The following is a 14,642-nucleotide window of genomic DNA, read 5'->3' on the forward strand; positions in this document are numbered from 1 at the left end:
TTAGCAGACCACTTCCTTGGACGGCGACGACGACGACTCGGCGATCACCGCCAGCTTTTCGTCATCCAAACCATATGTCCTGTCTCCACACTGAGGCAGCCTCGGCTCCAGCGTCTGCCAGCTACAATATATATACATTCCTCTCAGCTCATTACAGATAGGCGAAAGCACATAGCTCTTTTGCAGAACTGAAGGAGACTTACCGTGCTTGCGAGGGTTTCCGACAGCCGGTTGATTTCTTCGGGGATATCTGAATCTGTGTTCTTGCCTGCCAAGTGTGTTTTAGCAGTGAAGCACTCGACCTTTGGCTTAGCATGGGCACCCCTATGACGTAAACTCAAGTTTAGTGATAATCCACTTGATGGCTGCTAACAAAAGAACGACAAAATGCGGTGTGTTGGAGGCAGCAGCACTGACCTGCCCGGAGCATCGTTCTCACTCAACATCGGCAAGATTTCTGTTTCTGAAAATAGGAGGCTGTGATGACTCACACCTGCTATTCCTTGCTTCTCCAGAAACTGGATGTGCTCCCGCAACGACTCGTCCCTGGAAGATATAGTACAGGCAAACAGATTAACTTTTTTTTTTTGCCGGGTGAAAGAGAGTTTTATTCCATAAAAGCAGGGTTACAATCTTGAGCCAGCTGCTCCTCACAACACGGAGGACTCGAACTCAACCATACCGCAGTACAACACTCGGTACGGCTATAATGTGCCAAAAGATGAGCTACCCTGTTTTGATCTCTACTAATTTTCAGAGGAACAAACTCCCTATCAACCAGAAGTGCCTTAATCTCGGCATCTAAATGACCATAGACCGACCTAGATAAAGTGTCACCCAAAATAGTGGCTAGAGCACATGAGGAATCTTATTGGACAATCACTGGTTTATCCGAGTGCTGAATGGCCAGTGCCATTCCTTGCATGAGGGCATGAATCTCTGATTCCAGTGCATCACTTTGCAGCAAAGAACCTAGAGTTGTCACCGACTATTGCTATCAGGGATCAAGAAGCTCCCTGTCCAGCCGATTCATGTGAAAACTAGCTGTTAATTAGTTCTCCTTTTTTTGCAAATTTCTTATTATCCATTTCTTTTGGGTACCTCAAATTGTCCTAGCAAGAAGAACTAAAGCCTTCTGTACCTCAAAATGTCTCCATAACACCTCAACATTTTTTTGTGTGTTTTCTGACTGATTTGTACTAAGTAATAACTAAAGCCAGTTCCATTTCATATTTATGTTAAAGTACATGGAGCCTCGAATGTTCCAGTGCTGATATCATCAGAATTAATGCAACAAAAGAAAATATCTTACATGTCAAGCTGCTCTCCATGCTCTTCTTGCAATTGTTTCTGGGTAAGGGAAACATCAAAACCTTGTTTCGGCAGACTAAAAAGCTCTTGAATTTCCTGAAGATACGCAAAAGAATTAGGCATAGTACCCAGTAGAACATCCAGCAAGTAATGGCAAGTAACGGTATCATGATACGTACACTCTGGCTGAAGTAACGTCTCTGTTCTTTCTTCTCCGTGGCTGCCCTAAACAAAGCACCCTTGAGGACCTGGAAAAAGGTATATACGATTCAAGGATGCGAAAGTATGGAACTTAAAGATAGGACCTAGAGATGTCATTATGAAAAACATTGGAGTAAGAAAATTCTAGATCATATTTGAACCTGCGATTTATACATCTTTTCTTCGACAGTTGCAGAGGTCATTAAGCGGTACACAATCACTTCTTTGGTCTGTCCAATTCGATCAACCCGATCAATGCTCTGATTATCTGTACTGTAAAATGGAAGATCGTGTTATGGAATAAAAAAACTTGCAGTGACAAGCATTCATAAAAGCAAAGGAATACACTTGTTAAGGACGTGCCAATGTTCGGAGACCTTGGATTCCATGCAGGATCAACTAGTATGACACGAGCTGCCTTGGTGAGTGTAAGTCCAAGACCACCGACTTTTGTGGTCAGTAAAAATATTTGACCTCCATAGCCCTCTTGAAAATGCTGGATATGCAAATGCATAATACGTAAGCAACATAGCATGTAGTATAATTGAGTCCATTGCCTAACATAACATAGAAAAAGGGAAGTGAGAACAGGAACCTTCACAATCCTTTCCCTCTCGGAAATACCAGTGATGCCACCATCCATGCGAGAACAGTCGTAGCCCTCTAATATTATAGCTTCCTGTTGCAATGATCGAATGTGTTACAACAGATGAGAATCCACGTCTCAAAACTACTTTTTATGATATACTGTAGTACACACTCAACAAAAATGGGAATGTATATTCTGATGCCAGCACTAGATCAGACATGCCAAAAGCCACCAGTCATGCTAAGACAATATTTTATCTCAAGTACTACTTGTCTATTGAACGGAACTTGAATGTGATATGCCTCTTCTGTTGCACACAAGTGTCTAAGACTCAACGTAACAGTAAGACGTGCACAGATTTTAACATCAGTATATATTGTAAGCAGAAATTACCCATTTACTCTACTAACAGAGTTTATCATGTACTACCTCTGTAAACAAATACAAGACGTTTTAGAGACTTAACACAAGTCTCCAAAACGTCTTATATTTGTTTACAGAGGGAGTACGTGAATATACAAAAACAACAATATGTACAAAATAGTACTACCTCCGTCCCTAAAAGCTTGTCTTAGATTATCTAGATATGGATGTATCTAACACTAAAACGTGTCTAGATACATCTGTATCTTGACAAATCTAAGACAAGCTTTTTGGGACCGAGCGAGTAGATCTAATTTAAATGTTATAGTATATCACAAAAACACGGCATGCACTCCAAGAATTGACAACAGACCTGAATAAAGTTTAGCATTTTACGAGTCTGAGAAAATATCAGAACATGGTGGCCCTCTTCAAGAAGATTCGGCTGCAACATCAACGTTAACCATTTGAGTTTGCATAAAGAAATAGTTGGAGTACATTACTAACAACTAATATGCTTCAAAGAATGCTTACCAACAAAGACAGGATAAAAGATAACTTGCATGAGACTTCCTGACTGAATTGTACTGCATCATCATCATGAGCCATATCTGTGAGGTTCATGGCCATTTTTTCAACCATCACTATATCCCGAGTACTAAAATCTCCATCCATGCCTTCCAAGATGTCCTCAGCAGCTCTCTGAGTTAATATCAGTGGGTGATCACATATTTTTTTCAATACCTGTTGAGGAAAAGGAAAAACATGAAACAGACATAATTGCACAAAAGAATGTGCACAGAAAAACAAATGACAAACTAAGGCCATACAATTAGCAAATGCTGCCTCCCAAGTGTATTTTTGGTTTAGCTCAGAGGTACGGAAAGGATTAATAGTAAGGGAAAATTATTGTCTTAGAATAGTTAGTCAATATGCAAGTTTAACAATAAATGATGAAGAGAGTGAGAGGTAAATGAGGGCAAGAGATAGAAAAAGGAGAGCATGCCTTATATTTTGATGTAATATTGCAAATTCTTTTGAATGTAAGTATACGATGAGCATACATAAGGAGAGCTAAAGGAGTAGATGACACCAACAAGAGAACAAATAAAGTTAGCAAATCAACAAGACAACAAATAAAGTTGGACAAGATGGATGCAAAGAGAAGGCTTTGGAGCTTATGTGCTTACATTAAGAGCAGCCAAGGGATTTCCTTCCGATTCAAATTGAACTAGCTCACTGTTAAGAAAAGCTTTATATAGACGTCTCTGCACCCAAAAGATAGACAAATTGCAAAATTGTCATTCGCCCAATTACTCGACCAGTTTTGCATTAGCGACACCAAAATTTATAGTACCTGGCAATCTGTTAATTTCAGCCAGATAATTAGCTCATCCTTCTTTGGAAGCTTTTTATCACCTGTCAACCCAGTCTCAAGGGACACTTTACTTTTCATGCGTCGCAAGAAATATGGCTTTATCCGTTCTCTTAATTCCTGTGAACCAAAGTTAATTATGAAAGAACAATTATAATAGGTTTAGTTCAGACGACTACAAGTAATTATCCAGATTCAGATGGCTTAATCTAAATGGCTTGCCCTCTCATGGTTCAACTAGAAGTCGACATTAGACAATGTGGAACTGAAAGGCAATTCAGTTAGAGAATTGCTTTCACATGTCAAACCAGAGACGAAAGTACTACTTAGCTAATATATTAATACATTATGCACATCTTAGAGATCAGTTCATGTTCACCTTGTAATTTCTCAACAAATCACAATGACAAGAAGTAATGGCATTGCACATGGTGGAAGATATCAAACATGATCATCATTTATACAGTACTAAAATGCGGACATACCAAAAACTAAGAAACAACGCTGACACACTAAAGTCTATCTGTCAATTGGACTCAAACACACAAAGATGACAGGTACCTTCGCTGCATTTGACCCTATGTGCTTCTCTCGATTGCTAGCGTTCTTGTCATTTCCACGACTGATAGACCGTTGATACCTTGTTCTGAACCTGTCAAAATACAGAAATAAATAACACTAGATGGTGTGAAGTAAAGCAGCATCACTAATGCAGGAAAACAAGGGAGCAAGTAAATTACTCTTCCTTATCACCCAAGGCTTCTGGGCAACAAAAATTTAAAATCACCCACATTTCCTACAAGAGTATACATGCTTATTTGCATCAGTAACAGGAGGACAAAGTACATAGGAGCATGTAAAGTACAAGGTTTTTAGAAATTTCAGCTAGGTGATACCATCAAGTTATTTTGAATAGGTGTTCCACTAATGGCAATCCGATGGACACAAGATATTTCAAATAAGCTTTGGGCTCTTTGTGTATTGGGGTTCTTGATATAATGTGCCTCATCAAGAACAACATAATTCCAAAAGTCCTCCTCCTCCTCGTCGCCGGCATCATTATAGAAGTCACCTCTTATTAGATGGTAATTGATCCGGACAATATCATATGTTGTCAATACGATACCTCCCTCCTGTAATAAGACGGTAAATAGCTGATGTGACTCACTAAAATGTATAGAAAGAACTAGCTATGCAATTTTTTTAGATGGCGCTTATGCGGAAATGATTTTCTGCTCCATTTGACAGTTCGGATAAATATTAAGGATATGAATGACCAACAGAAGTTAATTTATCTTAGGAAACCAAACAAAACAAACCTTGAAGGCATGTTGAAGCTCATTATCACGAATATTCATGTTGGAACCATAGTACCTGTGAAAAGGAAGAGGAATCAATTAGCAGAAATCAACAGGGCCTGATCTGTATCAATTAGGGGGTGGGGGGATCACTGGTGGAAAAAGGGCCTTTGGTCGCGGTTCGCAACTGCCATTAGTCGCGGTTGCGCAACCGCGACCGAACGGGCGCGACTAAAGGCCCCACCCTTTAGTCGCGGTTGCTTAAGAACCGCGACTAAAGGCCCGTCCACGTGGGCGCCAGGTGGCCGTCGGGGCGGAGGACCTTTAGTCGCGGTTCTTCTGGCCAACCGCGACTAAAGGCCGCCGCAGGTTTAGGGTTTTAGCCCCCCCCCCTTAAACCTGTTTTCTGTTTAATTTGTATTGTTTTATTTCTTTTGTGCTTTATTTTAATTTTGAAGGAGTTTCACATATTCTACGGTACTACATACATGCATATGAATGTACAATTTCAAACAAATTTGAAATTAGAACCAAAAAGAATTCAAGAGGAATATACAATATATATTCAATATCATCGGATGACCATATACAATTTTGAACAAGTTTCCATACATAATTTAATGCATATAAAGTTCTACGTCCTCGTAATGGTGTTCTCCTTTAGGATGGAGGACTTCCCTCCTGAACCATCCAGCTAGTTCCTCTTGAAGTGGTCGGAAGCGAGCTTCTGGACTAAGCATCATCCGGAGGTTATTCCTCTGAGCATTGGTATCACTCGGAACCCGCTCAGAGGTGTATCTCCGGATCATCTCACAGACATAGTATGCACATAGATTGGTCCCCGCTGGCTGAATATCCTCATCATTCTTAGCCTTTGCCCTTTTGAATTCTAGCTCTTTTTTGAATTCACCGACCTTTGTATCTACGAACCGTCTCCAAACCCTACGAGGCAAAGAAAATTAAATGAAGAAGAGAGTTATTAGTTACTTGATATTAGGAAATGAATGAAATAGGCCGATCGATATAGAGCGCAAATGAATGAAAATAATTACTTCTGCAGCATTCTTCTCATGTCGACCCAAAGCTTTGGATCCTTATTCAGAGAGTCGTGGACGAGACATTCTGAGGTGTCAACTTTAATTACTAGCAGAATCTAGTGGAACCTGCGGACACGATACATGCACAGTACGTCATGCATAACTCATCGATTAGCCGGCCACATACCATGCATGGAGTAAACAAAAGAGAATGTGCTCAAGACAGAAACACTCACCCAAAATGGTAAGGAAATAGAATATCACTTTTGAGTTCCTGCTTTGTAAGAAACTGCCACAGGTCTGCCTCCATGTCGGCGGGGTGATGCTCCAACACATATCCATTAAGGATGTGTGGGTCAATGAACCCAACATCATGGATGTTCCTTACTCTGCATTCCTTAATCTTCATTCTGCATGTATAATAGCGGACACAACAATATAGTTAGGACATATATATAGTGCAGGCAATATGAACGAGATGGGGTAGAAATGAATCACTTACAGAACGTAGCAACTGATGATAGATTTGTCGAGCTCGCGCAGATCGAAAAGCTGGAACAATTCACTCAGATGAATTTGTACATAGTAATGTTTGAAGTGATGCTCATATCTAACTTCCGCATAAATATATTCTTTGGCGTTTTTATTTTTTATGTAACCCTTGTACCATTTCAGCAGACCTTTCATTTGTGGAGGTAGATCCTGTTCCTGCGCAGGCTCGACGAGAGGCCCATTCTTCACATATGTAATTACTACCTCCTTCACTGGCGCCTCATCAAGGCCTATCAGTTCACGAAGAGTAATACCTAAGTTGGCCGCTTGTTCTCTGGCACTCGTTACAGTCAATCCATGTGCTGCCGCAGCTGCTATGATATCGGGGTCATCCGGACCGGCGGCTTTCACTATAAGCGGGGCAATCGATTGTTTACTTTGTTCCCCGAGCTGGGAAACTCGTTTCCCGCTTTTTTTACTTTCTAATTCCGTTTTCTCGGCCTCCTCCAAGGCTTTGTTCTCCTGGTTCTCCGCCCGCTCTTTCTTCTCCTTCAACATGAGTGTCTGCCTACGAAGTTCACGTGCATAGTCGTCAGGCAGATTCTTCGCGGCTTGGGACGGTGTGCTCAAAAATGACTTAGCCCACTTCTTTTGCTCATCAGAAAATACTGGCTTGGGCTCGGGCTCTCTTTTCTTCTTGCAGTCCGCCTTCCATTTCTCATGATCAGCAGCCGTGGCCGCGGCAGTTTCCTCGGCACTACGTTCCCAAGGCCTTGTGGGGAGAGGCTTCAATGATGGCTCTGGTACCTTTGTGGTCTTAGGTACATAAGGGTCCGGGTTAATAATCCAGGACTGCTTCTGCTTCTTTGCCGGAGGTGGATTGGGGGGCGGCGTCTGATCACCCGCCGGACGAGGACTGGGGGGCGGCGTCTGATCACCCGCCGGACGTTGTGGACTGGGGGGCGTCGGCTGACGTGACGGAGGTGTAGGTGAACCGCCACCACCGTAGGGGGGTGGACTTGTTGTCCTTGGCGCCTCGCCTGGAAACTTGATAAACTTCTTTTGCCATAGAATGAAATGGCGCTTGACATCTCCAAGTCTTTTCTCCCCTTCAGGTGTAGCAATGTCAATCTCCAGGTCCTCAAACCCTTGGACTATGTCCTCCACTGTGACACGAGCATAGCCATCTTGAATGGGGGTGTTGTGGTGGAGTGCTCCAGGTAAACATGGTAAAGCACTGCCGATGGCTACCTTCACGGACATGTTCCCGATAGGATAATTCAATTCAATATGTTAAAAACACAAATAATATATCAAAAAATTCAGAAAAATAAAACTAATTCAATTCAATATGTTAAAAACACAAATAATATATCAAAAAATTCAGAAAAATAAAACTAATTCAATTCAATATGTTAAAAACACAAATATTATATCAAAAAATTCAGAAAAATAAAACTAATTCAATTCAAAATTCTAAAAATACAAATAATATATCAAAAAATTAAGAAAAATAAAACTAGTTCAATTCAAAATGTTAAAAATACAAATAATATATCAAAAAATTCAGAAAAATAAAACTAATTCAATTCAAAATTTTATACGCCTAGGCAGGAGTATGACTAAATCACTCCAAATTTCATGTATCATCAGTGGTATCTCGAATCATTCGAAAATGGACACCAAACACATCACGGGTAATATAATTCACATGATCCATTCAACAAAGTTTGGTACAATAAATTATTACACATCATTTCTTCCCTTGTGTCCCTGCTTGCTTACGATTGTGCCGTATCCATGGAGCATCCTCATCATTTAACTTAATGCTTGGGTCGGTGTTCACTTTGAAGGGCGGAATTTCAGTAAACATATTATAATCTTCTGACATGTCTGTCTTGTCCTCCACTCCCACGATGTTTCTTTTCCCTGAATGAACAATGTGGCACTTTGGATCATCGCATGATGTACTGATCGTTTTCTTATCTTTCCGTTTCCTCGGTTTGCTACTCATGTCCTTCACATAGAAAACCTGAGCGACATCTTTCGCTAGGACGAATGGTTCGTCAAGGTAACCAAGATTGTTGAAATCCACCATTGTCATTCCGTATTGCTGGTCCACCTTTACCCCACCTCCTGTTAGCTTGAACCATTTGCACCGGAACAAAGGGACCTTAAAGGAGGGTCCATAGTCAAGTTCCCATATCTCCTCTATGTAACCATAATATGTGACCTTTTGCCCATTCTCGGTTGCTGCATCAAAGCGGACACCACTGTTTTGGTTGGTGCTCTTTTTATCTTGGGCGATCGTGTAAAATGTATTCCCATTTATCTCGTACCCTTGGAAAGTCGTTATAGTCGAAGATGTTGTCTTGGCCAACATGTACAGCTGATCTACAACATCATTGTCATTCATTAAATGTTTTCTCAACCAACTGCCGAAAGTCTCCATGTGGGCCTTCCTAATCCAGGATTCAGGCTTCCCCGGGTTGTCCGAGCGTAAAATATTCTTGTGTTTCTCAAAGTACGGAGCCACCAAGCTGGAATTGGTCAGTACAGTGTGGTGTGCTTCAGTCAGAGAATGGCCGTCCATACATGTCGTTGATTTCCTTCCGATCGTGCCTTTTCCACTTAGTCTCCCCTCGTGCCGCGATCGAGGAAGACCAATCGGCTTAAGGTCAGGAACAAAGTCAACACAAAACTCAATTACCTCCTCATTTCCATAGCCCTTGGCGATGCTTCCTTCTGGCCTAGCACGGTTACGAACATATTTCTTTAATACTCCCATGAACCTCTCGAAGGGGAACATATTGTGTAGAAATACAGGACTGAGAATGAAAATCTCTTCGACTAGGTGAACCAAGAGGTGCGTCATAATATTGAAGAAGGATGGCGGGAACACCAACTCGAAACTGACAAGACATTGGATCACATCGTTCTGTAACCGTGGTAGATCTTCTGGATTGATTACCTTCTGAGAGATTACATTGAGGAATGCACATAGCTTCACAATGGCTACTCGAACATTTTCCGGCAGGAGCCCCCTCAAAGCAATCGGAAGCAATTGCGTCATAATCACGTGGCAGTCGTGAGACTTCAGGTTTTGGAACTTTTTCTCCGCCATGTTTATTATTCCCTTTATATTGGACGAGAATCCAGACGGGACCTTCATACTGCTCAGGCATTCAAAAAAGATGACCTTCTCTTCTTTGGTCAGAGCGTAGCTGGCACGACCTTGAAACCATTCCGGATGCCGGTCATCAGGGTCTTTCAAACGTTGCTGGTCCTGCCGTGCTTCCTTTGTATCATTTGTCTTCCCATACACGCCCAAGAAGCTTAGGAGGTTCACGCAAATATTCTTCGTAACGTGCATCACGTCGATTGCAGAGCGGACTTCTAGGACTTTCCAATATTCTAGCTCCCAGAATATAGATTTCTTCTTCCACATGGCTGCGTGCTCGTCAGCTCCCTTCGGAACTGATTGTCCGCCAGGACCCTTTCCAAAGATGACTTTCAAATCCTTGACCATATCAAATACCTCAGCACCAGTGCGTTTCGCAGGCTTCGGCCGGTGATCTGCCTTGCCGTTGTAATGCTTGCCTTTCTTTCTTACTGGATGAATTTTCGGAAGAAATCGACGATGCCCAAGGTACACGTTCTTCTTACAATTTGGCAAATGTACACTTTCAGTCTCATGTAAGCAGTGCGTGCATGCATTGTATCCCTTATTTGACAGTCCCGAAAGGTTACTAAGAGCAGGCCAATCGTTGATGGTTACGAAAAGCAACGCTCGTAGGTTAAATTCCTCTTTTTTGTGCTCATCCCACACACGGACACCAGGTCTGCCCCACAGCTGTAAAAGTTCATCAACTAATGGCCTTAGGTACACATCGATGTCGTTGCCGGGTTGCTTCGGACCTTGGATGAGCACTGGCATCATAATGAACTTCCGCTTCATGCACAACCAAGGAGGAAGGTTGTAGATGCATAGAGTCACGGGCCAGGTGCTATGGCTGGAGCTCTGCTCGCCAAAAGGATTCATGCCATCTGTACTTAGACCAAATCTTATGTTTCTTGCGTCAGCTGCAAAATCTTTGAACTCTCTGTCGATCTTTCTCCATTGCGTTCCATCTGCGGTGTGTCTCAACTCCCCGTCCGACTTACGGTCCTCTTTGTGCCATCGCAACAACTTGGCATGCTCTTTGTTCCTGAACAGACGTTTCAACCGTGGTATTATAGGAGCATACCACATCACCTTGGCGGGAACCCTCTTCCTGGGTTTCCCGCCCTCAACATCGTCACCAGGGTCATCGCCTCTGATCTTATAACGCAATGCAGTGCATACCGGGCATTCATTCAAATTCTCGTATTCACCGCGGTAGAGGATGCAGTCGTTGATGCATGCATGTATCTTCAGAACCTCTAAACCTAGAGGGCAGACAACCTTCTTTGCTTCGTACGTACTGGCGGGCAACTCGTTATTCTTTGGAAACATATTCTTCAACATTTTCAGCAAGTTTTCAAATGCCGAGTCAGCTACACCTGCCTGTGCCTTCCATTTCAGCAAATCCAGTGTGCAACCCAGCTTTTTTAGACCATCATCGCATCCAGGGTACAACGACTTTCTGTGATCCTCTAACATGCGATCCAAATTCTCCCTCTCCTTTTCAGTTTCGCAGCGTCTCCGTGCATCAGCAATGGTCCGACCAAGATCATCAACGGTCTCATCACGTGCCTCTTCTTCACCTTCACCTTCACCTTCCCCTTCACCTTCCCCTTCACCTGCCCCTTCACCTTCCCCTTCACCTTCAGCATCCTCCATGAAAGTATCACCGAAATGAGCAAGATAGCTTTCATCGATGAAATCATCCCCTTCTTCATCTTCTTCCATTATAACCCCTCTTTCTCCATGCTTGGTCCAACAATTATAGCTTGGCATGAAACCGTGCCGAAGCAGGTGCAGGTGAACTTCTCTTGAGGAAGAGTAACCCTTCTGATTCTTACAGTCAACACATGGACAGATAACAAAACCCTTCTGCTTGTTCGCATTAGCCACTACGAGGAAATCTTTCAAACCCATAGTGAACTCGCGGGAGAGTCGGTTACCGTACATCCATTGCCGATTCATCTGCATTATTATAATATAAAATATATAATTAACCATCATGCATTTGTTAAAGTAACTAGCTATAAACAATAGAAATTAAACAATGAACAACACACATGCATATTTTATCAATGACACACATGCATGAAAGGTTCAAGTTGCTAACCGCGATCGAGGAGGAACCTCAAGTGTGGCTCCAACACTTCATATCATGTTTGTTTCACGCTGTTGGGCATTTCATCAAACACCTTGTGTGCATAAGAGGAACCAAAAGCAAACCTACACCCCCTTGTGAAGAGAAGTGGCACCAAATGGCTAAGTGAGTGCGCTGAACTGGTATATATAGGGGAGGAGATTTAGTCGCGGTTGGCCAGGCCAACCGCGACTAAAGGCCTTTGGGTACCTTTAGTCGCGGTTGGCCTGGCCAACCGCGGCTAAAGCCCCTCACGTGCACCAGCTGGCCACCGAGCGCCCTGGCCCAAGCCTTTGGTCGCGGTTCGTCTGCCGAACCGCGACTGAAGACTTCATTAGTCGCGGTTCCTACAGTTTCGCGACTAATGGGGCTGGACGGAAGCCTCTTTTTCTACCAGTGGATGAAATATTGTGAAATAGGAGATCCTACTCGTAGATCATGTGGCTGAGGCCGACAACCGAAAGCTCCTTGATCCATTGAGTGAGAAGTGTCTTAGGGGCGACAACTAGCGCCCTCCTGATCAAACCGGAATGGAACAACCCTGCCAAGAAGGCAGAAACCTGCACCGACATAAAAGTAAGGATAAACTCTCTCAATCAGGATATTGCATCTATGGAGGAACGTCGTACCCATCCTGGGCGACGGTTGCGTGTTTATATAGCCAGGTCGCGACCTCCTGGTATAGCGTACAAGTTGGTTCAGATTACAACTTGGAGAAGAAGAGATAAGAGAGGTTACAAAGATAAACGCATACGAGCTAGATCCTAGTCTATCTTCGGTTGGAGTCCTGGGCGATGGTTATCTTCAGGACTCTGAATCTCTATCACGTACAGCACTAGGCGTTGCCATATTACGTTCAACATCCTCCCTTAATCACAACTTGGTCAAGTTGAGATTACGCTTGAACTCTTCAAAATTTTGTGTGGGCAAAGCTTTGGTGAATCCATCTGCAACCTGATCACGAGAATGAATGAACCGAATTTCCAACTGCTTGTTTGCAACTCGTTCTCTAACAAAGTGGAAATCAATCTCAATATGTTTCGTCCTTGCATGAAACACAGGGTTAGCAGACAGGTAAGTAGCACCAAGATTATCACACCATAAACATGGAGCTTGGGTAGTCTTCACACCAAGCTCTCGTAGCATGGACTGGACCCAAATAATTTCAGCTGTGGCATTGGCCAAAGCCTTGTACTCAGCTTCAGTACTGGATCTTGATACAGTGGCTTGTTTCTTTGCACACCATGATATTAAGTTTGGACCAAAGAATACTGCAAAACCACCAGTAGATCGTCTGTCATCTAAACACCCTGCCCAGTCAGAATCAGAGAATGCACTAACAAGTGTAGATGAAGACTTGTTGAAAGTGAGGCCTAGATTAACTGTGTCCTTCACATATCTCACTATGCGTTTAGCAGCTGTCCAATGAGTTATAGTGGGTGCATGAAGAAACTGACAAACCTTGTTTACTGCAAATGAAAGATCAGGTCTTGTCAAAGTCAGATACTGAAGTGCACCTACCAAGCTCCTGTACCTGGTACTGTCATCTTGACCCAAGGGCTTTCCTTCTGTAAGTGACAATTTTTCTATGCTGGACAGTGGAGTTGGTGAGGATTTACATCCTTGTAACCCAACTCTTCTTACCAGATCAGTGGCATACTTTTCCTGAGAAAGATGAAGACTATTTCCTTGTTTCTTGACTTCAATCCCTAGGAAGAAGTGCAAGTCACCCAGATCCTTGAGAGCAAACTCAGCATTTAAATCCTTCAACATTCCTGATATAGCCTCATTAGATGAGCTTGTGACAATAATATCATCAACATATATAAGAACGAATATTGTTGTTTTCAACTTGTTGTAAATGAACAAGGATGTGTCAGACTTAGAAGGAACAAAACCAAGAGTTTGCAATTTGTGGCTTAATCTGGAATACCATGCCCTAGGAGCTTGTTTGAGTCCATATAATGCTTTATCAAGCTTGCACACATGGAACGGCTTATTCTTGTTTTCAAAACCAGGAGGTTGTTTCATATATACTTCCTCTTCCAGAACACCATGAAGAAACACATTCTTGACATCTAGCTGGCGAAGGCTCCATCCCCTCGAAACAGCAATAGAGAGCACAAGACGAATAGTTGCAGCTTTAACAACTGGACTAAAGGTGTCCTCATAGTCTATACCGTACCGTTGTTTAAAACCCTTTGCAACTAGTCTGGCTTTGTAGCGATCAATGGTTCCATCAGCCTTCCTTTTAATTCTAAATACCCACTTGCAATCAATCAAATTTTTACCGTGTCGTGGCGGAACCAGATGCCACGTTTTGTTTTTGAGAAGTGCCATGTGTTCTTCCTCCATGGCTGCCTTCCAATTTTTGTCGCTGAGTGCCTCGCCAAGAGTACTTGGTTCATCTGTGGAGCACATTAAACTGAACTTTGTCAGTTGTTTGTAATTAACTGGTTTTATTACCCCTTTTTGGAGACGTGTCCGTGGAACAGCAGCAGTCGGTGGTGATGCAGAAAATCCTGGGACGGCGGCGTCAGAAGATCCTGTGAGAATCCCCGCCTCGCTGCCAGCAGGATCCTCTGTGCCAACGCGGTTTGGAGACGGTGGAGACGCGGCGGAATCAGGCGCAGAGAATCCTGTGCCGTGGGAGACATCTAGCGCAGACCCATCATG

At 42.9% G+C, this 14,642-nt stretch overlaps 1 protein-coding gene across 1 annotated transcript; it reads right to left on the reverse strand.

Annotated features, from left to right (window-relative positions):
* On the reverse strand, positions 1 to 12,575 carry LOC123139002 (SNF2 domain-containing protein ENL1). The gene is made up of 17 exons (XM_044558835.1): positions 12,396 to 12,575; positions 5,159 to 5,213; positions 4,736 to 4,972; positions 4,580 to 4,635; positions 4,401 to 4,491; positions 3,822 to 3,959; positions 3,655 to 3,732; positions 2,999 to 3,208; positions 2,838 to 2,909; positions 2,108 to 2,191; positions 1,890 to 2,008; positions 1,674 to 1,785; positions 1,491 to 1,559; positions 1,313 to 1,407; positions 418 to 546; positions 204 to 324; positions 1 to 114 (listed from the first exon to the last, which is right to left on the reverse strand). The coding sequence occupies exons 1-17, from the start codon at positions 12,536 to 12,538 to the stop codon at positions 1 to 3; spliced, it is 1,923 nt and encodes a 640-aa protein (XP_044414770.1). The 5' UTR covers positions 12,539 to 12,575.
* Between the last annotated feature and the right edge of the window lie 2,067 nt (positions 12,576 to 14,642).

The sequence above is a fragment of the Triticum aestivum genome, chromosome 6B (genome assembly GCF_018294505.1).
Source record: "Triticum aestivum cultivar Chinese Spring chromosome 6B, IWGSC CS RefSeq v2.1, whole genome shotgun sequence".
Classification (NCBI taxonomy): domain Eukaryota; kingdom Viridiplantae; phylum Streptophyta; class Magnoliopsida; order Poales; family Poaceae; genus Triticum; species Triticum aestivum.